This window comes from Camelus bactrianus, chromosome 12 (assembly GCF_048773025.1).
Source record: "Camelus bactrianus isolate YW-2024 breed Bactrian camel chromosome 12, ASM4877302v1, whole genome shotgun sequence".
Classification (NCBI taxonomy): Eukaryota; Metazoa; Chordata; class Mammalia; order Artiodactyla; family Camelidae; genus Camelus; species Camelus bactrianus.
In genome coordinates, this window is record NC_133550.1 from 62,841,154 (window position 1) to 62,865,276 (window position 24,123).

General features: G+C 47.4%; 1 protein-coding gene and 1 long non-coding RNA gene across 4 annotated transcripts in view; one reads left to right on the forward strand and one right to left on the reverse strand.

Annotated features, from left to right (window-relative positions):
* GRAP2 (GRB2 related adaptor protein 2) overlaps positions 1-24,123 on the forward strand; it is a 60,444-nt gene that overhangs the window by 33,171 nt on the left and 3,150 nt on the right. For 2 of the 3 annotated variants that reach the window (XM_010960275.3, XM_045520640.2), the window contains exons 2-6: positions 7,212-7,303; positions 14,130-14,221; positions 17,309-17,428; positions 20,700-20,868; positions 22,748-22,936. In XM_010960275.3, coding sequence (XP_010958577.1) covers positions 7,226-7,303; positions 14,130-14,221; positions 17,309-17,428; positions 20,700-20,868; positions 22,748-22,936 — 648 coding nt within the window. In that variant the 5' untranslated portion in view covers positions 7,212-7,225. Of the gene's footprint in view, positions 1-6,955; positions 7,043-7,211; positions 7,304-14,129; positions 14,222-17,308; positions 17,429-20,699; positions 20,869-22,747; positions 22,937-24,123 lie in introns of those variants that run through there. The other variant, XM_074375584.1, reaches the window with a different exon arrangement.
* LOC123618372 (uncharacterized) lies at positions 320-24,121 on the reverse strand. The gene is made up of 5 exons (XR_006726801.2): positions 23,880-24,121; positions 23,291-23,379; positions 22,217-22,329; positions 18,209-18,316; positions 320-4,398 (listed from the first exon to the last, which is right to left on the reverse strand). It is a non-coding gene; the product is annotated as an uncharacterized LOC123618372 (long non-coding RNA).

Genomic DNA, 24,123 nt, shown 5'->3' on the forward strand with positions numbered 1-24,123 from the left:
CGCTAAGCAGGACAAGAGGAGCTAATTAAAAAGAGGGAAGCATCACTGAGACCAATGAAATCTCCCTAATCCACAATGACAGACAGGGACCAGCAGAAGAGCAATTTGATTAAATAAGGATCTAAGGGACTTAGAAGAACTCTCCAGTTGTGTAAAGTTTATCTGTTAGTTTTTGAAATATCTTTCTTTAGCTTCCAAACCTGGAAACCAAGTGCCTTCTAGCTGGGAAGATGGTTTCCATTTGGAAAGTAGGAAAAGTATGGAAAAAAAATCTCAGGGCAAAGCCAAAGTGTCCAGGTGGGGCTGGGGATCCAAGGTTGGATTGAACCTAAGAGGCTGGCAGGTGGTCTGCAGGCAGTGCCCTGGTAGAGGTGTTAGAAGGCCGGGTGGGTACAGCCAGCCTTGGGTGGGTGGTTACGGGCTGAGCCCAAAGCCATCCCAGACTGGGAGGGGAGCACAGCACAACCCCCCGCCATGTCTCGGATCCCACTCAGGAACCCACTACCGCTTTCCGCAGTGAAGCGGCTAGAGGATGAATTGTTTGGTAAGGGACACACAAGCGCAGAGAGATGGAGAAACTCCCTGATGGCTTCTATTCACAAGCCACTTCCTGGTGGCCTCCAGGACTGGCATCAGCAGATCAGCTACCGAGGAATTATTATCCTCGGACAAGCTTCAAAGGGCACCTCTAGTCCCATGTGTTCACCCTTGCCAGCCATTCCAGGGGATTTACGCATTTCTAGGGCTTAGGAGGGGGAAAATTGAGTCACCTAGGGATGAGGGGAAAATAAGAATGTCCCGTGTGCTCAAAAGCATTTAAAATGGAGGCTTTTAGAGGGTCCTAAAAATGTCTGCCAGAACTGGTTTGGTGGGGTCCATGTGCTTGTCTTTGCTTATTCTGGGTGCAATAAAAATCAGCACTGTTTATACCCCGTGGAGAGAGCACCTGTGGAAATAGGCCAGGTCCTCCTAGAAGGCCCCTGAGGTCCAAAACCCAAAAAGAAACGGCCCTGCATGTCTGACTTGAGAGACCCAGATAAGCAAAGAAGTGTTGGTTGTAAATCTTTTAAAGCAGAAGCCCTTGGTGGCCACTCCCACGGCTGTCTTGGTTGTAGCTGCCATGATTCCATCTCCCACTGGCACCTGGACACAGATCCAAGTCTCCAGAGAAACCAGAAGCAGGATCTTACTAGAACAGGATTTGAGGCCCTCTATTTTAAGGGCTCCAGAGGATGAGTTAGAAGTAATTCAAGAGCAGGCACAGTAAAGAAGTATGTAAGCCCTATTAGACACTGAGCGAGAAGGTTAACATTTCCAACGTGGCCAGCTGATTATAAAGGTATCCTGTGGGCGAGGATTCTGCTGGTTTAGAATAGACCAAAAATGTCACCTGAGGGCCCAAAATGAGGAAAGATCAGCCCTTCATCTCTTAGCCATGCTCAGCCTTTTTCTTTTCTTTCTTCTTCTTCGTCTTCTCCTTCTCCTTCTCCTTCTCCTTCTTCTCCTTCTCCTCCTCCTCCTCCTCCTCCTCCTCCTTCTCCTTCTCCTTCTTCTTTTTTTAACATTCTTTTCCAGAATAGATTGGTTTGGGTCTCTAGAAGAATATTTAACCAGTGGCTAACAGATGAGTCATAGGTAGTTGTCCATCCTCCACTTAGGAAATTTCAAGAAGGGCGGTCTATGACCTTCCTCAGTTTCCCACTCCTATGTCTAATGCCCAGAAAGAGATGATAAAGTCAGAAAGGCCCAACCACAGCTGTACGTTTCAGATAAAAGAAAAATACATAGTAGGGGTTTCAACACAAATCATAAACCTCGGCTCAAAAGCAAGAGTGAGGAACTAGTCATTTTGAGATGAAAGGGGACCAGCTTTCCAGGGAGCTCAGAGAGAATTTAAGCATCAGAAAATGTGTGGGAGCAGATGTCTTCCAATTCTTTTTCCATCTAAGCAATTCTGTATTTTATGGGTTTTAGACTCTTTGAAATGTTAAAGTTTAGATGCCTTAAAACTCACCAGAGACCAGGAAGACAGTTGCCAAACTGTCTAGATAAAGGTTGTGGGGACTCGTCATGCATAGAAAAGTTATGAGGTGGAATCCACGGTTTGGGGTGCACCATTGCCCTCTATTGGATTAAATAAATCAGACCTTCCGTGTGGACGTGTGTTTCACGATTTCTGGCTGAATTTGCTGAGCAGTTAGGGCACTTTTGAATGGAAAATTAATTGATCCTTGTAAATGGGTCCTTCCGCCTGCTGCCCCTTCCCGGTGGAAATCAATTACAGTTATAACTCTGGTGGCAGGTCATTTATCATGTTTCCAGACACTCAACAAGCATTTGCTAAGGGCCTACAAAGCACTGACTAGGTGCTGCTGGGCATCTAAGGATAAATAACAACTGCTATTACTACTCATTTGATGCCTACTGTGTGCCAGGGTCTTTATTAACACACAACCGCCCTGTGGAGTAAGTGTGATTGCCCCCAGGTTTTGGACGAAGAAATAGGGCACTTGGGAAGTAAATGGCACATCTTAGATTCATATCAGGTTCACCTACTCCTAAGCCCTGAAGAAGTTTACAGACTGTTAGTGGAGACAGGATATAGCCAAGGACATCCGGGCCCCGGACCCATAAACTACAGCCAGTAGGCCAAATTTGACTCATCACACATTTCTGGCCACAAGGTAAGATGGTTTTTACTTTTTTGAATGGTTGGAAAAAATCAAAATAATAATTAGAATATCTTGGGGCATGTAAAATTATATGAAATTCAGGTTTCAGTGAGCATAATTTTATCAGAACCCCAGTCCGCTTGCTTGTTTACTGTTCTCTCCGGCTGCCTTCCCGGAAAACAGTGCAGGTGTGTGGTCGCAGCAGACAATGTCCTGCCCTTTACAGAAAAGAGGTTGAGGACCCCTAGTCTATACTCCAAGGTGGAACGTTATATATCAGTAGAAGAGGTTTTTTTAAAAGATGCTTGGGGTTTAAGAAAAGAGGAAACATATTTATTTAACTCACAGTGTGAGGTGCCAAGAGGGACATACAGATGTGCCCTTTTTAAGACTCAATGCATGAAAACCCAGCCTTTAACACAGATAAATGAAGAAGTAGCTATTTGCATAACAAATTTTTCTTTTCATTTTGCAATGGGATTCCTTTGCAGAATGAGCGTCCATCATAATAACTCTTCGAGAACATATCTATTGTGTACAGTGAGGCTTAGCTGTCATCATTTTTTCCCGGCCATGTAAGGTTTCCCACTTCCGAAACAGAACTGAGCTGACCTTGCTGATTCAAGGGGGAGGACGCTGTCTGCCTTCACACTGTCTCCAGGAGAGGTTCTGCCTGACAGTAGAAAGGGTGTGGATTCCAAGCATTACTGTGTGAACTTAGAGAGCTGGTATCATTTTACACTTTTAGCTAAGCTCCTCTGGTCACTGCAGCCAAAGTTCTAAAACGTAAACTCCTCACTATTCTATCAATAAATAAATTAATACAAATTATGTTTGTTGCTAATAACCTGGTAAATAGGCTACAAAAAAATACTTATAAAGAGCAAACAAACCAACCTACCTCCCCAACAAAACAAACAAAAAAGAATTTTTTAAAAAAGAGTAATGTTTTTTTTCTTCCCAAGACATTATCTCAACTGAATGACAGCATAAACAGGGGCAAGTCCTATATATTCAAATTAGGGCTCCCCCCAGCAAAATAGGAAGTGTTGGCAAGATTCAGTTTGAGCCCTGGCTCCTTTCCCTGGGTCCTAAGCCTGAATCTTCGAAGAGCTTTGTGGTGTTATGCAATTGCTCTTTTTAAGAGAAGCACAAAACGGAAGGCTTGGCTATTCATAGCCAAATTAGGAGGAGCTGAAACTGTTCAAGAAGTTTCTCTCCCGGTACCATTTTGATGGTAACTACATGTTTCTGAACATCCACTGAATCTGGCTTTCAAATGGAGGCTGTTTTACAGAGCTGTCTCCTAGCTTTTGTTTTCAGAATCCTCTGCGGTGATGTATTTTAGAAGTAGATAAGCATGCCTGACTTTTTCGGGGGTTTTTTGGTGGTACAAGAAACTTCAGCAGAAATGCAAGGGCAGAGAAAACTGTGCTGGGGGTGTCCTGTGTGGAGGTGTCCAGCGGTGGTCTGTGTCCCAGGGCTGCTAATCAGTATTCCGTGCAATTCGTGAAGTGGGAGGGTGAGAGATGCAGAGGGCTGGTGAGAAGCAGAGCAGGCGCTGCGGGCAGGAGCCATGCACAATTCAGAGGCAGGCTTCCTGGACCCATGGCACCGTCAGAAGGGCTGGGCTGAGCAGGTGGAGGCTGCTGGCAGCGGCTTGGCACCTGGATGCTGTCACTTCTCCACACTCAGGTATCATTGCAGCCGTTTCTGAAGCTGATTACTGGAAGGGAAAGCACATTTAGCCCATCAGTGAGGCTCTCGGAAGAGGTGTCTGTCTTCATCTTCCCTGAGGTCAGAAGCGCTCTAACTGCAAAGAGCAGCGAGAAGGCTCCACCGCATTGAGTTCTTGAGGCCGCTGAACTCTCTCTCTCTCTGTCTCTCTCACCGCCCCCGACCCCTGCCTCTTTTCTCTCTTGGAATTGTTGCTACCACGTCTTTGGCTCCATCACTTGTTTTCTTTTCCAGTTGCTGTGGTGGTGGGTACAGGGTTTTCTTTTTTCCCTGGTGGTAATTTTTAACTTTTCAAAATTAAAACTAATGAATATAGAGGAGTAGGATATAAATTTCCATGCAGTTTTATGATCAAACAGAAGACCAGCCCCTGGGGCTGGCACATTTACTGTTCTCTGCTATTAGGGAAGCAGAGAATGGTAAATTCGAGGGAAGAATTTGCAAAGCCCCCTGCAATTTGAACAAAAACAGAGCGTCCCCCACGCCACCCTGAACACCTCCCTCCTACCAAACAGCATCTGAACAGATTTCATTTTACAAATGGAAGTGGGACACAAACAAATTTTTTCAAAGTGATTGCACAAAGAGTGGGCCTGTTTAATTGGGTTTCTGCAACCCAGGATTAACATTATAAGCTGGGGAGCTCTGTGATGTGCCTCTGCGGTTGGCTTTACCACCCCACCCGCCTCCTGGGGGAAGGTAGAGGAAAGTGCCTCTCTTCAGAAGCAGTTTGACTTCTGCCACAGCCTTCTCACTGGGTGACTTACAGCCAGCCTGCACCCAGCACCCAGGCCTGATCTGAGTTACATGTAATGTCGGAAAGATCTTCCCAAGCTCAAGGTCGTATCTAGAGCAAGCCTTGGATTTTTTTTTTCCATCTCTAATGTATGTGACTTTCTAATATGCTTAGCACTTGCCCTCCCCTTGTCTCCATCCTGCTTATTAAGGTAAATTTGCATAGAAATGGGATCTTGGTTTTCAGGACCATTCACCTGACACTTGATCTCCTGATGTGACCAGTGTCTGCTGTTGATACCATGAGGGTGACCCACAGAAGCCCATCTTCCTGCAAACTAGAGGGAAGGCTTTAATTAGGGGAAGCTTTGCACGTTAAAGTAATGGGGTGAATCAAATCAGCAGAGGCATTTCACAGTCACTCAGGAGGGCAGAGTACTCCTTCCTGTTGAGTGGGTCATCCTAGGGCACAAAAATTTTAATTTGCCTTAGATGGACAGATCTTGAAGAAAGTGCACCAAATATATGTGGTTTTTTTTCATTTGGAAATAATTTTTGGCTGGTGATAAAGCTCAGACAAGGGGCTGTGACATTTTACTTTGGCTCCTGAAATATTTTTTGCTTAAGATCCATCTTTGGGACTGGTAATATTCAGCTCTACAAATTGCCTTTGGAAGACCAAGCGAATGTGGCGAATCAGAGGAACCAGCCTCTTGCTATCACCACTGCTGCAGTCGGCTTTAATCCTCCGCTTGCTGCGTGCTGCACCCTCCCACTGGCCACTACCCTCCTTATTTACCTAAATTTTGTCACCTGGGCAGAAGTTCCCACTGAGAGGACAACTGTGATCCCAGTTTACCGGTCACTGAAAGTCAAGTAGATTTAAGGGTTATTAACCTGAAGGGTTTCAGACTTAGGCAAATTTTGCAAAACAGAAATGCCAAACAACAGCTTTCAAGATGGTGTCCTGACAGTGAGCAGAGAACCAAAGAATTGGAGGGTCATGGAGAATAAATATCAAATTTCAATGAGAAAAGTTTCTAGATGATGGGAGAAATCAGAAGAAAATTTTTGCTGCTTTTGGCCAGGCTACCTTTGCTGAGGATAAATTCATTCCATAAAATTATTCTAAAATATAAATGCTACTTAGCTCTATCTTGTATAACATTTTGCATTCGTCATTATTTTAATCTTATGTCCTTATTCGTTGAGCATTATGATCCTCCTTTCACAAATAAGGAAACTGAGACTGCAAGAGATTTCGTTACTTGCAGGAGGCACACAGCTATTCGCCAGCAACACCTGGCCTCTGCTCTCTTTCTATTAAATCCCACTGTCTCCAAAAAAACAGCTATATTTCATTTGTAGGTTTACTTATTTATCTTTACACAGGTCTCATGTATTACTAGGAGGGACCAATATTTTAACTCAATTGAAGTATTAAAGCGGAAATTTCCAAAATGTACTTGGTCGTCACCATAATAATAAAAGAAGGAATCTAACTAATTGAGTCTCTCAACTCTAAAACCAGAGTGCTTTCTACTCCCAAACCGTGCAGAAGGATGCTGCGTTCCCCACTGACCGCTGCTGTCTAGTTCTCTTAAATGGTTCAGATGTAAAAGAGAAAATGGCATCTGTCTAATTAATGCTGCCTGGTTAAATACAGCTGCTAAGGGACGGCCTCAGGACAGTGTTTACCGAACAGTCTCTCCAATCCCTCGGGCCCCAAGTTAGAGATGATAGTCAGTCTTCCGTCCTTATCAACCGGAAACAGCGATGCCCCAGAAATGGTCACAGGCCAGGACAGCAAACGAAGAAAGGAGAGGGGAAAGTCGATCGCTGGCCTTCACTCCCTGCTCCTGGCATCTGGGGATTCAGAGGACGATGCCGGAAAGCAGGTCCTAGAGGCTCTGGGAGCTCTTGCGGAAAACAAAAGCCCTCACGCTGCTCCCGCACCTCCCTCCCCAGCTGGAGACTTTTGAGGGCTCCCCTACCAGCCCGCTGGCACTGGCTCTGCCGCCCCCCTCCTGCCAGAAAGGCACAATGACCACATTATTTCTCTTCCAGCTTCACGTTACAACATGGAAGCCATTGCCAAGTTCGATTTCATCGCCTCAGGTGAGGATGAACTGAGCTTTCACGCCGGAGATGTTCTGAAGGTAGGTGATGTGGGGCCCCGGGGAGCCTGACAGAGTTTAGGTGTCTCTGGTCTGGTCACTGAGTCAATCTCACAATCCATGCCTTTGTTTCTCAAGAAATATATACAGTTCCTTTCAAAGAGAGAAGTTCACCTCAATCAAAAGGCTTCCTTCTGAGCACCTGGGCACCAGCTACCAGGCTGGGTGATGGAAATCCGCTTGGCACAAGCCAGCATCCTTGCCCTGAGATGCTCGTGGCATGGAGGGGGAACAAACCTGCCCTGAGGGCTGTCATAGATGTTCTCATCCACATGCTCAGGAGCAAGGGTTGGGGGACAAGTGACCCCACCTTGAAAGATGGGGTTGTAGGACTGGGTGGTGCTGTCAGTTGTCAGAGAATGCAAGAAGGTGGGCTGGGCTCTTGGCTAAAGCTCAGAGATGAGTGAGCCCAGGCGGAACTCGGTCTGCGTTGTGATGCTGGGCATGGCTGGGACTTACAAGAGGGAGGTGTGGGTGGGGACAGCCTGGAGAGGCAGCTGAGAGTTGAGACTCGGGTCTACAAAGGCCATGCACACCTGGCCAACTCAGGGGCTTCTTAAAACTTGTCTTATGGCCATGCTTGAATTGTAGCGGCCACTCGCCGAGCTGAAGAGGGTCTGGACTTCTCCCCCGTTTCCTGCACCACAGTTACAGACCCCGCCTGTGAGCCCCTGTTTTGTGCCAAAAAACACAAGGCCTTCAAGAGGCCACTGGGGAACCAAGGCACCAATGCCCTCCTCCTGGCCTCGGAACACCTCAGATATCCTGATCCCAGGTCCTCTGCAGCCCACGTGGGCCTTCTCAGACCACCCAGTGTCGCTGAGGCCACCATTGTCCCTCCACTAAGATAAATGTCTGCTATAGGAAGGACCCCGTCAGTACGCAAGACGATGATTCCAAAGGTGTCTGCAGAGCACAAACCAGGCAGAATGATGGTTTGGATTTGAACCCCCCAGTATTTATCCCCCTAACTGCTCTCACCGTGCAAGACCTACTAAGGCAGTTGCAAAGAGTATGCCTTCAATGTCGAGCTTCTCGAGGTCAAAACTGTTCCTGGGGCTGCTGACCCAGGAAAATGTGACCTTCACTTCTTTGGGATCTTACCAAGGTCACAGAGGGCTCTGCAACACGGTGAGCAGTCCCTCCCTTCCCTGTGGGGAACTGTGACCATGTGAGTATTGACATTCTAGAGTGTTCTCACCCAAAGGAAGCCCAAAGAAGGGGACAACTCTCACCCCTCACCTCCCATTTCAAACAGAACCTACTCTCTTGCTTAAAATTTCCCTATTCTCCAGAAAAGTAAAAAGAAATGAAAAACTCTCCTCAACTCTGCTTTTCAGTCCAGCTCCTGTTTCTTTCCTCTCCTTCCCTGCCAGTGCTGGGAAGGATTCTCTGTGCTAAATGTCTCTACTTCCTCACTTCCCGTTCATTCCACTGGAACCCTCTGGAATCTGTCTTTTACCCCCAACACTCCCTTAAAGACCAGCAGTGATCTCCTTAGTGTGGAATATAAGGACCCTACTTAAACGCCTGCAGGATCGGACCCTGCTCACTGTCCCTCTCCTGCAGCTGAATGGAGCCCTGTCTGACACCCAAACACCTTACGCTGCTCTGAAAGTTTTTATTTCATTGTATCCCTTTCTTCACTGGAGAGGAATCTGACACAGTACAAAGGAGCATGGACTTTGGGGCCAGATAAATCTGAGTTTGAGTCCCAGCTTAGTAGCTGTGTGGCCTTGGGTCAGTCACTCGCCCCCTCTGAGCTTCAGTGTCTTTATAAGTGGAGGCCATATGTATCTTACAGGCTTGTGGAAAGGATTAGAGGTAATAAATAGCCCCAGCCCAAAGTGGATGTTCAAAAATGATCTCCACATTGTCAGTGTCACCCGTTCCCACTGCCTCTGACTGTTAAAACTACTGCCATAGCTTGGCCTTGACTGACTTCATCGCCTCCCATCTCTTCCTCCTTCATCCTACAAACTAGTCCCAGAAGAGGCTTTCTAGAAGACAAACCAGATCATATTATGTCCTTACTCAAAAGCACTCAGTTTGAGTTCTGGTTCCCCATTACCAGTTGATTGAAGTCTAAACCCTACGGCCCCAAACTACTGCCCAAGGACATCGTGCTGGTGTGCATGAACACGTACACGTACACTTACATACACACATACACATGCACACACATGCACATTTTTGTGTATGAAATGCCCCAGGTCACACTGCATATACCCACCATCCTTTCCAGGCTCTCCCTCGTACTCTGAATGCCCTTCTCCCTCACACAGACATTTGACCACCTCTGCCCAGGAACTCTCACTAATCCTCCCCTCTCCCAACCACCCCTCCCGACCATACCTCTTTAGCTCCTCCACAGCATTTCACACAAACTCCATTCAAGGCGCTTACGATCTGGCCTCACATGACAGTATTTTACCAGCAGGCCCAGCTTCCAAGCTCTCTGCATCCTGAGCAGCCACCTCTCGCTGCTGCCTGACCCCGTGTGATCCTGATTGTCTGCTTACATGGTGGCTCCTCCACCCCCCAGAGGTCTGTACAGGTCAGGGCTGGGTCTGACTTAGTGTCCAGAGCAGCAGAAGGGGGATAAATATTTGATGAATGAGTGAGTGGGTGAGCCCTCCACTGGTCTGAGAGCAGATCCTTGCAGGTTTGTCTTTGTATCTTCCCAGCATCTAACCCAAGTCAGGGCCCCAGACGGGGGCTTGGTATGCCTTCCTTGGATTGTTAAACTGCGCTTCTACACATTTAGAATTCCATCAGAAGGCCAAAGCCCTCCTTCTTTTAAAATTCTGTCCTTTGTAGCCACTGTAAAGACGAAAGTGGAAAGGGGCATGTTGGCTGAGCCTCCGGGGAGGTCTGTATCGTGGTGGTAGACATGCTCCGTCCGCCCCCTCCTCCAGAGATGGGTAACAAGCCCCAGGAGGCTCACAGCTGTTTTCAAGGCCAGCTCTTGACTGCCCGGGCAGTTCACTCCCGGAATGCTCTTTCGTGGTTGGCCTTTAGTGCTGAAAGACTAAACAGCCTTTGTCATTAGAAGGTACAAAACAAACTGACTAGCTCACTGCCAAACCACCCCCTCCAGACTGTGAGTTCCCAAGGGTGAAGGCCCCAGCTCCTTCCTCTCTATTCCCAGCACCTAACTGCAAACAGTAGGTGCTCACTAGATGCCATTCCCAGAATGGTGAGCCAGACAGTGGACAGGGAACTCCTGCCAAATGACTTGCTCCCGTGTCTCCTGTGAGAAAAACATTTAAAAAGTCAAGAGTTGGATGTTTCGTGTCCATGTCACAACCTCTGGCCCCGCAGCTGCTCCCCGCACCAGACTTAGATTTCCCACTAGAATTTGCCAATCGATATTTAAAAAAAAGCCTCTCAGCCCAGCCCATCTCTGTCTGCTTCTGTAATGCATCTAAACGTGACCCCACTTCTTCCCACTAAAACAGCGACTAAGGGGCACTAAGAGTTAATCCTATGTAATTAACTCCTTCAGCACTTCAGATTTCTGCTCTGCCTCTAAGAGCTATAATTTCATCCAGTTTTAAAATTCTTCCAACCGTACATTTTGTCCTCTTCCCACATCTAACTTATTCTCAGGCCATGTAACCCAGAAAATGATTTCTGGGAGGCAACATTATAAGAATTAAGTTACAGCAAAGTTAAGGGTAAAACCTCACATGTTTGGGCTGAGCCCCTTGCCCAGGTTTACACGATGGGGACAAGAGATAGGGGAACGGGGTGGGAGGGATGGAGAGATAAGACGAACAGGAAGCATGGCTCCGGGCCAACAACGGCAGGAGGAAACCACCTCCCCCCAAAGATTCTTCTTTGCAGAAAATGAGATTTTTTTAAAAGACCTTGCCTTCTATGCACCATAAAAAGCCTATAAATTCACCTCTCTGGGAACACAATCTCAGGCAGACCGAGCAGCAGGTGGTGGGGGAAAGTGGCTTGTATAGTGGGATAATCTTTCAGTTGCTGGAGGAGGTAGATGGGTGTGAACCACCATTCCTAAAATTACAGCCAATTTCAGGTCAGAGAACTAAGTGCAAAGTATGGTTCCTGCCGCAATGAGCCAATTTCCAAATGGCCTCTTCTACCTCATCCCTGTACACCTTCGTATTTGACATTTGCTACCCAAGCCAAACGTCGCCTTCCTGTGTGACGGGAGAAAGGAATTCCAAAGTCCTTAAATTCAGGGGAGAGGGCATGGAGCAAAATGCCCTTGTGTTCTTTATGTGAAGACCAGGCACTGGTGCGGAGTTTCCTAACTCTTCTTTTGACCTAGATTTCCTGCCTCCCCCACCCACTACCCCCCTCAGCACACACGTACCCACGCGTCCTTGGCAAGACCAACAGTCACATTTGATGTTAGAAACTATAAAGTTTTCTTTTCTCAGCAATTCTAGAACTCAAATATGGGACACACTTTTATTTCTTCAGAACAAATGATTGAATTCAAAACATAAACATATAACACTTTAGAGAACTTATAAACCCTTCCGTGTCCTTCAGAACTGGAGTTCTCCCTCATAAGAATATCACCTTTTACAGAATTACATTCTTGAAAAAAAAACGGTGCATACTCTCTGAAGGACTTCCAGATACCAGGGCTTACTTGATCCTCGGGTTGGCTCCATGAGGTGCTGGCCAGTTTTTATTGCCCCCATTTTGCAGATGGAAATTGATTCGTCTAAGGTCATACACTTAGTGACAGAGACAAGCTAGGACCTAAGCCTCCTCATTCCCAAACTAAAAGTCCCCCTTCTACCACCTCAGGTGTGACATTAGAAATAGGTCATCACTGCTTCTCAATTACTTAGCTCTCTTCAATTCTCTTCCCAAACTCCGGGACAGAGAAAAACTTGTGGTTTGAACTCCACCAATTTCAAGTGACTGCAGGATCCCAAACTCCAGTCCCAACCTCTCCATCAAGTCCAGACACACATCTCCAACTGCTCACAGAGTTTTCCTCCTCAGACCTCCCAGGGCAACTTGATTCACCCACACGCGGTCTGAAGTCCAGGAGTTTTCCCTTAGACCTGCTCCTCCTCCTGTGTTTTCTATTTTAGTAAAGGCATCACCGCCCACTCCATCTCCCAAGCCAGAAATCCGGAGCCATCCCAGAATCCCCCTTCTCCCTTAGCTCCGCCAACTGTCACTAAATCCTGCCATTTGTGCCTCCTGATTCCTCTGGAATATGTCCTCACCTCTTCTTAGCCCAGAGCCCCTCCATCTCTTCCCCGGATGGCTACACATCTCTCTCCGACATCTCTTTCTCCCGTGACTTGACCCCTCAATCCAACATCATGCTCTGAGACAGCACGCCTTTCTTCACTCTGGTTCTTACTGTGCTATTTCCCTGCTGAAAATCCTTTAATGCCTCTTCATAAATTTTGAGGTAAAAATCCAGAATTTTCAACATGGACCACAAAGCCCTGTGCCCCTGGTTTCCCTTGTCTCTGGTCCTGTGGTCACAATCTAAACTCCCGTTAGACTGAGGCGTTTCGTCCCCAGAATGTCCTCACTTCCTCGTGCCCCAGAAGAAGTTCTTTTGCCCTCAGACTTCACCTGGGTAACTCCTTTCATTGCCTGGGAAGCCCAGATGGCCTCTCCTCCAGGTGATCTTTCTTATCCGTCTTCTGTTTTCCCGTTATCATCACACTCCCATCAGTTAACCCATTTTCAGCTACAAGAAACAGAAACTAAAAATGGCTTAAACAATAACAATGATTTATAATTTCTCATGCAAATTCCAGTAGTCAGAGGGCTCCTGGGTGGCTCTTCAGGGGTTCCATGGCATCATCAAGATCCTTCTCATCTTTTTGCTCTACCATCTTCATTTTGAATTATTATTTGAGTCTATGCTACATACTTTAGAAACATTCTTGGGGTCAGAGGATGCAGTGAATATTCATCTTTTAACGGTAAACGATTTTCTGAAATAACCAGAAACCACATAGAGCTAAGTCTGGAGAATCATATGAGTAATCCAGGCAGGTGATAACATTTGAGGTCATGGTCAAGGTAAGACTGTATAGTAATGAGGCAGCAATTCTGGTTTTGCCTATGATCTGGCTCTAAAAGCAAGTTTAGAAAAGGCATTCCAAATGTCTTGAGTTATGTCCAAACTGTTTGTGAAACACATGGGGTGTGAAAGCCAAGAGTTATGTTTTCATTCTTTTTTTTTTTTTTAATTTTTCCTTGTTGGGGGTAATTAGGTTTATTTATTTATTTAATGGAAGTACTGGGGATTGGACTCAGGGCTTCGTGCATGCTAAGCGCGTGCTCTACCGCTGAGCTATACCCTCCCCCCACCAAGAGTGAATATTTTCAAAGCTAGCCCCCACTTGGATGTTTAAGTTTTAATTTGCTAGTTTCAAAAAAAAACTTAAGAACAAATTGAAATTGTAAAAGATTCCTAGTTGCCTGGCAGAGAGGAGAAAGTCACGGAGTAGCCGATCCTTCCTTCTCACCACCCGCCTAGATAAGGGGCCTAAGGTGCTAAGATCTGGGACACGACTCTCTAAAATAGGAGAAGGGGGTTCAGGGAAGCCCCTGAGCACTGAGTCTGGGGGGCCACCCAGGGTGGGGTCACGTGAGTGGATGGCCCAAATGGACAAAAAGAGCTTGGGGTCAAGAGAAGCCAAATCCCAAAGATAGACCCGCTGCTCTGGCCCTTGAGCAGCTAAGTGGTTCCTTTGTCTTATTTTCTTCTAAATCCCAAAGGGCACCCTGCGCCCTGCAGCCCCTTTCTCCTGCTTCTTGGTGTCCTTCCTTCTCTTCCATGTAGATCTTAAGTAACCAAGAGGAGTGGTTCAAGGCGGAGCTTGGGAGCCAAGAAGGATACGTGCCCAAGAATTTTATAGACATGGAGTTTCCTGAGTAAGTATTTCCAGCCTGCTGGGACGGGCCTGCCCACACACACTCCCCTTGCTTTTTCAGCAGTAAAGATTACCCACGCCCAGCCGAGATGCCGTCAAAAATGGTTGCCTCTGGAGAGGGAACCACGCAGCTGAAGGCCACGGGTGGGAGGGAGACTTGCATTTCACTGCATTCTCCCCCGAATTTTATACCATGTGCAAGTATCGCTATTTTAAGTTTATAAACTAGAATTATCTATAATCATAGCCACAGGGTTTCCAAGAATTCCAGTAGGGGGCGCTGTCGGCCACCCCACTTCCACAGCTGCTCCTTCGGGGGTTCTTCTCTCTTGTCTCCCAACCCAGCCTCCGTCCCAACCAGGATAACGAACAGCCCTGGGCCTTCCTGAAACCATGCTCACGCCAGTGAAAGAAGTCGGGGAAACTCCCTTCGTAAAGAGGAAACGAAAAATTGAGATTGGGTCTCGTGCGTCTCAAGAATTGACCACAAGGGTTAGATAGAAATCTAATCTTGTCTGAGAGTCAGGGTCTAGCCAAAGAGCAAAGGCTTGTTAGAAAACCTTTGCTGATGATCCTGGTGAGGCGCAGCGGTACCGCTCCCAGGGCACCGGCACTGACCACTGAACCTGCAGGTTGCCCACTGACCTCAGCGGGGCCCTTGATGCTGCCCTGTATCTTCTAGGTGACCGCGTCACACCTGCAGCCCTCCCCACCACACTCCCAGATGATGCCTTGCTTCCAGCACAGTGCAGGCCCCCAGAAAAGCCCCACTACCCCACCCCGACCTGACTCACTGCATCCACCCACATCCTGCAACCTCTGAGACTCTGCCTTTCCTGCAGCTGTTAGGAAAGAAGCATCTGTGCTTCTAGCCCAAGTTCTCCCCTCTCTCCCGCATCAACTTTCTTGCCTTCTCTGCTGGACCATTCCCGTCAGCAAGCAAAGATGCTGCAATTTCTCCCATCTTACCAAAAAACAAAAACTAAGCCAAATAACAAAACTCTTGATCCCAAATCCCCTTCCAGCTACCCCTCCACTTCTTCAAAAGAACTGTGATATTCGCTGTCTCTAACCCTCCTTCTCCCGTTCTCTCTGGAGCCCCCACGACTCCTTGGAAACCTTTTGATCAAGATCACAGTGAACCGCTGGTCCCCGTGGTCGATTGTTGGCCACCATCTCAGCACAATTTGACGTGGGGAATCTTTCCCTCCTGTGGAAACACCTTCCTCATTTGGCTTCCGGGACATCCTCCCGCCTTCTCTGCTGGACCATTCCCGTCAGCAACTTACCGTCAACTTACCCTCCCTCCTGGTTCTCCCACCTTCTCCTTTAGGGTTAGAATGTCCCCTCCCAGGGAGGCCCTCCCCGTCACCAGATTTTAAATTACTCCCCCCTCCCCATATCTCCTCTGTTTTCATGTTCTCCACAGCACTGACATCACCTGACACACTCTGTATTCTAATCATTTTGCTGTTTGTGGTGTGTCTCCCCACACCCGCTAGGATGTAAGTTCCGCAAGGATTCTTACCGGTTCCGCTCATCACTGTACCCCCAGGGCCCAGAAGGGGGCCCAGCACAAAATAGATGTTTAATAAAAGCTGTTAAATGACTGAATGAACAGCTTTGGAGTAATAAGATAATGTGAAACCCTGGCATTTCATTTCATATGTCGTGTGTGTGGACATTTTTGCAAGTCTTGAAAGACATCACTTACCAAATTCCTGTTGGAGGACAAGTGTGTGTTTTCTAAACAGTCCCCTCACTGCTTGCTGCCTGAGATATTGCCTCTGAGGACGGCTGCTGGGGAGGAGGCACCCTTCATTTCCCCTCCCCATCACGTTTCCTACGTTTCCTGCGGTGGCCGCTTGTCAGCCATGTAGGTTTGTATGGCAAATTCTCTGGCAGGATCTCCAGGCAGATGACATCAGAAACCCTCTGTTTCCTGCACCTCAAAGCCCAGCCACCCTTCCCCTGCAGCCCCAGGTCTGGAATAAGGACATCCCTTCCACCTTCCCTGTCTGCTCGGTTCCTAAACTCCAGACAGCACAGGGAATTGCTCACAAAGGAATCCAGAGCGTGGCCTTTGGACGTTCCCCTTAAAGGGACACCCATACTAGCCTTCCAGGGGCAGCAGTTAGGGCAGGCACCTTGAAGGAAAGGGGCGCTGCCCCACCTTTGGCCTTGGAGTGATTGCCAACGTGTGTTCCGCTTTTCTACGGTTCAGAGAGGTTTCCGGTCTCCTGCCCTGCGGTTCCAGCCACTGTTTGTCTTGCCCCCCGGGCCTTCTTCATAAGCGCCATGCTGCCTGCAGCAACGCTTCCAAAGGCTGCCACCCTGGTTGCTTCCCTGAAAGACAGTTTCTCCTCAGTTTCTTCTTTTCTACAGTAAAGAAGATTTTCCAGCCTGGCTTTTTGGGGAGGGCCCAGAAGCGGGTTGTGTAGATATCTCTGTCTGGCTGCTGCCAGCCTCACTCATTTCCAAGTGTGCGTGCGGGCCTCCCTGGGTGCCCTGCAGCCTCTGCCTAGCACAGAGCAAAACCGACCTGCCCCAGGCCACCCAAGGACCCTGGGCTGTAACCCTCCTTCCCAGCCACTGAGGTCTCAGCCTGGGAGCCAGTGCCCAAGGCCCTGCCCGGCTCCAGCCCGATTGCCCCAGTTCCCAAAGGGGTCCCTGCCTCCTGGCATCTTGTCTGTCCCTGCAGTTCTTTTCTGGAGATATTCCTCTCCAAGCTGCCGCAGGCGGCCGCTCCCTGCAAGGAGTCACTCCCACGCTGTCCCATTTTGGAGCAGTGGCACATTTCCATGATTCAGGATTTCCAAGCCAGAGAGACACTTCTGTGGGGGATGCGGGGGGGGAGGGGGCGCAGTACAGAGCAAGGTGGGTGCATCAAGGGGAACCCTAGCCTCGCCCGCCAACTGCTGGAGCGTTTGTTTGGTTTCAAAAGCTCCTGGCCCCTCTTTGATCTCTCTCTGCTCTCTGCTGAACACAGTCCCCTGCCTCTCTCCCTGTGGGTCATCTCTCCCCGTCTTCCCCCACACCATCACTCTGGCATCTCACCAAGATCCTCTGCTTTTATCTCACCTGCTAGATGGTTTCACGAAGGCCTCTCGCGACACCAGGCAGAGAACTTGCTGATGGGCAAGGCGGTCGGTTTCTTCATCATACGGGCCAGCCAGAGCTCCCCAGGGGACTTCTCCATATCTGTCAGGTACTGGTCATTCCTGACTCCACCCTGACCCACACCACCCTCTTGAAAAGACCTATGACTTCAGGAACCTGGCAGCCAAGAGGCCCAAGCATCTTATCAACTGTGATGCCACCATTTCCTTCCCGTAACTCATGTACATGACTCCTTAGTTTGTGGCCCAAATTACATGTACATTCATCAGCCTCCCTCTCCAGCCCAGGTGCTTCTGGAAGGACAGGATTTTTATCTACTATCTTTGTACCTTTTACAGAGCCTTGCACCCTATAGGTGCTGGATGAATATCTGTGGAAGGCAAGGGAAGGGAGAAGGAAAAGAGAGTTCCTAATTGTCCACATCCATCTTGAGGTTGAGATCTTAACCTTTTCTTTTACCACTGATGTTTGTCTAAGGAAGGGTCTGAAAAAATCAAAACCCTGAGTTCCCGCCGCAGGTCACAACTGCAGTTGTGGGTAGTTGTACAAAAAGGCCACCTCCAAGCCCTGTAAAACCACCGAACGGGCAGCAGCAGAGCCCAGGAGGCCTGGGGTGGGGGCCTGTGACAGCAAAGTCTGGCTCCTGTGCAGCCCCGGGGAGGAAATGACTCAGCGCAGGCTTGAAACATGACACAGCCCCCCACGCAGAAGCCCCAAGTCTGAACACACGGTGTGTGGTCAGCGTGTTGGGGATCACAAGTCACACATCAGACTTGGTGACCACACGTGAAAGTGCAAGAATTAAAGCCGATCGTAGTCTAGGAGGAGGCCCGACAACCTGTACAGTGAGGCCTTACTGTCAACTTACCCGACCAGAAATGCCGGTCTGCGTGATGCCATAGCATTTGAAAGACATGCAGCCGTAGTGCTTTAAATTCATAAATCCAATCTCGGGTAATCAGCTGAGTCCAGTTTGCTATTTAGAAAGAAAGGGTATATTGAGGAATTGATAGGAAGGACTTAAAAATAATAGGTCAACCATTTGTATGCATATGTGCCCCTGCTGGGCTCAAGAAGAGCTTGGGCTCCAGAGCACTGCCCTTGCAGTCAGGCTTAAACTTTTAATTTTCCTTCACTGAAGTGTTCTTTTTCATGACTTGGGCAATGGTAAGTTTTAGCTCAGGCCAATACTGATGTATCACAAATTCTAAACTTACTAGATCTGAATTAATGAAATTCTGTTCTATTAATAAATCTTACAAGTCAAACCAATTTCTTAAGGGCCACACTTAGAGGCAAGAGCCAAGCAAATTGTTAGACTGAAAGGCATCTCTTCGTGCCTTTGGTCTGCATGATGTTGAGTCTGGCTTTTTCAATTAGGAATTAGGATTTATATTTCCTTCATTAAATTGAATTTTATAAGGGTGGAGGGTATAGCTCAGTGGTAGACCACGTGCTTAGCATGCACGAGGTCCTGGGTTCAATCCCTAATACCTCCACTTAAATAAATAAATAAACCTAATTATGTCCCCCCCCAAAAAAAAGGTTTTTAATGTTTAAAAAAAATTGAATTCTACAAAAAAAAGAGCAGTCTTGACTTCTGCCAGTCTTCCCCTACTGTTGAGACAATGTAGCTTTTTGTGATGGTGATTATTACCATAAACAGAATTATATTACTTCTTCTGCAGAAATGTAGTATAATATATTCCAAAGCAAAATTATTTTTTGTTTACTTATACATCTGCTTTCTGTCATGGATGTAGATAATTAAGAGCTAAGTATAGCTCTATCATTTTTTAAAGGTTTGAAATATTTAGACTTTAGAGCCTGGAGCCCTGAGTTACATCCTTTCCTCCGCCCTTCTCAGAATTTGAGACAATGGTCCAGCCACTCTCTCTCCATCACCCAGATGACCAACTGCAGCCCTGACATCCATCCTCTCAGCACAGGAGAGGGAAAGGGTTAATGTTTCTCACTCTGTGTTCTTTGACTAAGAGGTGGTAGATGAATAATTGTATCACAAGAATGCGTCCTCCTCCTCACCCAGATGTGAGGAGTGATGACTGAGTTGAGCCACGTGGTGTTGGAGTGAAGAAAGCTTATATGAGTGGCCACAACCGAAAGGGGAAGAGCAGGCGATGATCACAAAGCTTCGGTGATATCCCTGAGTTGGTCAAGCAGGCATCACTGTCTGGGTTCACCTGGCTGTGAGCAGAGCCCAGCGCATAAGAGGAGAATGAAGATCAGAATTCCTGTCCTCTCTGAACGCGGACCACTAAATCCATCCCTAAGAAAGAGGAATCTTTACTCTCAAGCATGCTTTAAATTTTTGACCTTTCTGCTGGATCGGACAACTGCTATCATTAACACAAGTTTATATGTAGATATAAATGTATGTTCATTTGACCAAAAAAAAAAAAAAAGACCTTGACATCCGAAAGAGAATGACTTTGTGGTGGAGAAAGCCTGGAGCTATTATTAAAAGGCCAGTCCTCCCTTTCCAGTGAATACAATTCAATTTCTCCAACCCTGGCACAAATGTGTCCCATCACTTGTGAGTCCAGCTGGTGTCAAGGGTGCTGATCTAAAAGAAGTTAGCATGAAAATAATTAATAATAATAATAATAATAATAATAGCAAAAAAACCAAAAGAAGTTAGCATGTGTGCATGGTATGACAGGCCCAGCTCACTAGACTAGAAACCGAGAGCCGGGATTCTTGCCGCAGCCCTGCCACTCACTCACCGTGACCTTGACCAAAGCCCTCCACCTCTCTGAGCCTCAGCACATTTTTTTCCCAAAAGCTCAAAATACTTTGTAACCTTATTTATGCGAAAGAAGAGATCCCCATTATGTACAGAACAAAGTGTGACAAATTTCTCTGGTAGTTTACAGGCTTAAAAGAGCTGGTTCAAACTATTTCTGTTAAGAGAAAGATAACAAGGGCATGAAAAACTCCTCCGCTCTAGTCTTGGCAGAGTCCTTAGCCTAGTAATGTTTCAGCAGTTGCCATGTTTCAAAAGAACGTTGTTAAAAAAAATAGTCCTTAACCTCATAGCCTTTAAAGCATTTGGAACTTTTTTCTCTTGTAAAAGATCAGCTCCAGTGGCCGAAGAAAGATTAACTTCTGCTCAAGTAAAAAAATCTCTAGTGCAGCCTGTGTCCTTCCTGAGTGGTCCTGCCCACAAATCTCCCCCTGGAGTTTGACTGGGCCAGCCCACCTGCCCAGAGACGGGCTAGCCACCCATATCTCCATTTCCTACCCAGACAGAACTCCAGCATCCCTGGATGCAGTCAGCCCTGGAGGCGGGGACATGGTCACCATGTAATAGACAGTGTTGGATTTGCCTTGATCTCTAGGCATGAGGATGATGTTCAGCACTTCAAAGTCATGAGAGACAACAAGGGTAATTACTTCCTGTGGACAGAGAAGTTTCCATCCCTCAACAAGCTGGTGGACTACTACAGGACGACTTCCATCTCCAAACAGAAGCAGATCTTTCTGAGGGACAGAACCCGGGAGGATCAGGTATGCTTCAGGTCCCCATCAGCCCCAATTCAGAGATTCTGGGCGTCTTGGGTCCTACATGAACCACCAAGACCATGCATTTGATGGGCAGGTCCCTGCACATTCTGAAAGGCAGAATAACTCTGAAGTCAGATCGCAGTCTAAATCCTAGCTTAACACTTCCTAGCTCCATGGTTTTGGAAAGTTCTCTGAGCCTCAGTTTTCTCATCCGTAAAATCGGGATAATAGTGATATCAACTTCATAGGATGTTGTGAAGGTTAGAGAAGATGATGTGTCCCCATCCCTTACATCATCCCTAATCACACTACAAGCACTCAGCACACATGGGCTCTTATTGTGGATGCTGGTATTTCGTTTTTCACAGACGTTACTATCTCACAATTTTCACCTTAGCTCAGGAGTTGCCCAAGGATGAAGGAGCTGGGTGGTGGGTGGTAACATTCAGGAATATTAGAGCCTGGAGTCCAGGACTAAAGCAGCAGGTAGAGCTTTGTGACAGAAGTGGGGGTGGCAGAAGCGGGGGAGGCAGAGGGCATTGGAGGAGAAAACTGGCCGTGGAATTCATGCTCTTGGAACAGTTGGGAGTATGAAGTATTGTTTTAATAGAAAATGCATCAGATAGACTTGGCTTGAAGTCCTGATTTCATTGCTAACTATTCTTATCACATAGCCAAGTTAAGAAAACTTTCTGAGCATCAGTTTTCTCATCCATAGCATGGAGAGAATATAATGCCTCTCTCACTGGGCTGTTGTGAGGATTAAATGAGATAACATGATTACAGCTCTTGCCACAGAGCCTGCCCACAGTTGGCACTAAGGAAATGTTAACTTACCCCCCATAAATAAATTCACACATGCACAATCGATAAAATAATGTTTCAAAAGAAATAACAGTTATGAGAGATGGATATTATAGAAACAGGCATTGACTAGGGTAGTTGAAATCCCAACAACAGGTTATTTGAAAAGGCATTGAGACTTTCCAAGCAACATGTGCTTTGGGGAAGTAAAAAAAAAAAACATCCCTTTCAAGTAATGGGTTGATTTTAAGCCTGAGAAGTTATAATCAAAGGGGAAAAGGGTGTTCCCGAGTGCACACAAAAGTTCAGAAAGAAAAACAAAGGTTAACCAAGACCTTGTGAATACTTTTAACCAGGAAATGGACAGAGGTATTCATTTACAAGGATGTGCACAAAGAGACAAGAGAGACAACATTAAACTGCATTAAACTGGATTAAAAGAGTTCATTTTGCAAAGTGCTTAAAACAGTGCCTGGCATACACTGAGCCCAGGGCCCTGTGTAATTGTTTGTTAAATAAAAATAACAAGAAAGTATCTCTGACTCACGAGGTTGTCCTAGCATTCAGGAGAAAGGTCTTGCTGCTTCCCAACACGCCCAGCGGCAGGCCTGGTTTCCATGGTGCTGCGAGAGCGTTGCTGCTTGGGTCTCTTTCACCAGGCTGTAAATGACAGCTCAGAATCATGCAAAGTCAATAGCAGAGCTTATCTGGAGGGTAGGATGTCCAGTGGTGTGGCAACACGCGATAAGGAGGAGTGGCATTGTGTCAGGAAAATGGAATATGTAAGCTTGATTACACAGAGAAAAACAAGCCCACTGGGAATGGACTAGATGGGTACCATGTGGAAAGTCTGTGAACCAGACACCCATACTCCCCAAACTGGGAGGATCTGAGAATGCTGAGGCCACTTTGAAAACCTGATGATCCAAACCGTCCATTCTCCTTAAGCTGTCCCCACCCCATCAGCTGTTTCTTGGAGCCGTCAAGCGCTAAGTCTGGGCACAGCTGCCAGAAGGGAGGGGTAGGGCCAGCAGACGCGGGAGGAGAATGGATCTGTATCTTCTCTGTTCTCTCTCAGCGTCAGCGGGGCAACAGCCTGGACCGGAGGTCCCAGGGAGGCCTACCCCTGAGTGGGGCTGTGGGAGAAGAGATCCGGCCTTCGATGAATCGGAAGCTGTCAGACCAGCCCCCCGCCCCTCCCTCGCAGTATCCCGCAGCCCAACTGCCGCCACAGCAGCGGTACCTGCAGCAGCAGCATTTTCATCAGGTATCTCCCAAGAGCGAAGCTGGGCCCAGCAAAGTGGGGAGGAGGGCTTGCTTTCCCCTAGGCTCAGGCCACCTTCTCCCCACTGCCACTTAGTGTGTGAAAATCCTCCACAGTGCTGGAAACAACCAAAGCAAATAACTGCTGGGGGTCGGTTGTGGCCCTGGGACTGTTGGATGAGGGAGGAACATCCTGGTCCCCGCCAAGCCCCGTCAGGTCTCACTGAGTTTATAAAGAAAAGCCTGGGTCCCCAGATGGCAGAAATACGGTAAACTGTTCTTGGCAAAGGAGTCTCTGTGAACTAAATGGCTCCCTGCTTGAACATGCACACGCACACGCACACGCACACACACTCACCCCGAGGACTCGGTGAACAATTGCTTCGTTTTCCTATCAGTGCAATTCCAAGTTTCTTCATGCCCCTTAACCCATCTGGCTGGTGAGATCTATAAGAAAAACAGATTAACATCAGAAATGGAGGCTTGCTTATTTATTTATTTATCCCCCGCCTTGTTCCAGATGGGATTTTAGGCGACTTAAGGAGGTGGACAATACAGCCAGATAACATCATTCTTAAATTCCTTAGCAGGGCGTACAAAGTCCTTTGTGAGCTGCCCGTATTTGTCTCCCCAGCCTCGTCCCCTGCTCCCTCCCCCACTCCCCGCACAAGCACCCATTCCGGCTGTACTACCTTTAGTTACCAGGATGGTCCACTGTGTTTTCTCTCATGCCTTTGAGGCTTTTAATATGTTGTCCCCTCTGCCTGAAATGCCCTTTCCTCCTTTAAACTGGAGTTCAAACATCACCTGCTCTATAAAGCCTTCCTTTATTACCCAGGCAGACTTAGACACTCTTTTCTCTGCTCACTTATCACTTAGATGTGTGTGATACCCCCTCTAAACTGATGTTCCATGAAGACAGGGGCCTTCTCTTTCCATCTACGTACCCCCGAGCTTAGGTCTGTACTAGGCACATGGCAGGTGCCTGACAAACATTCCTTGACTGAATGAATGAAATCCGGCATCATCTCCACATTGGTCATTGTTTCCCCTCTCTCCATCGTCTAGGGTTTACTGCCATCATCAGTGAGTATTCTTGGGCTGTGTCCATGGCATCCGAGCAAGGCACTGGGGGAGCCTATGGGGTATGCTTCCGGAAGGGTGACGACGGGTCTCCTGTCGCATATGTTT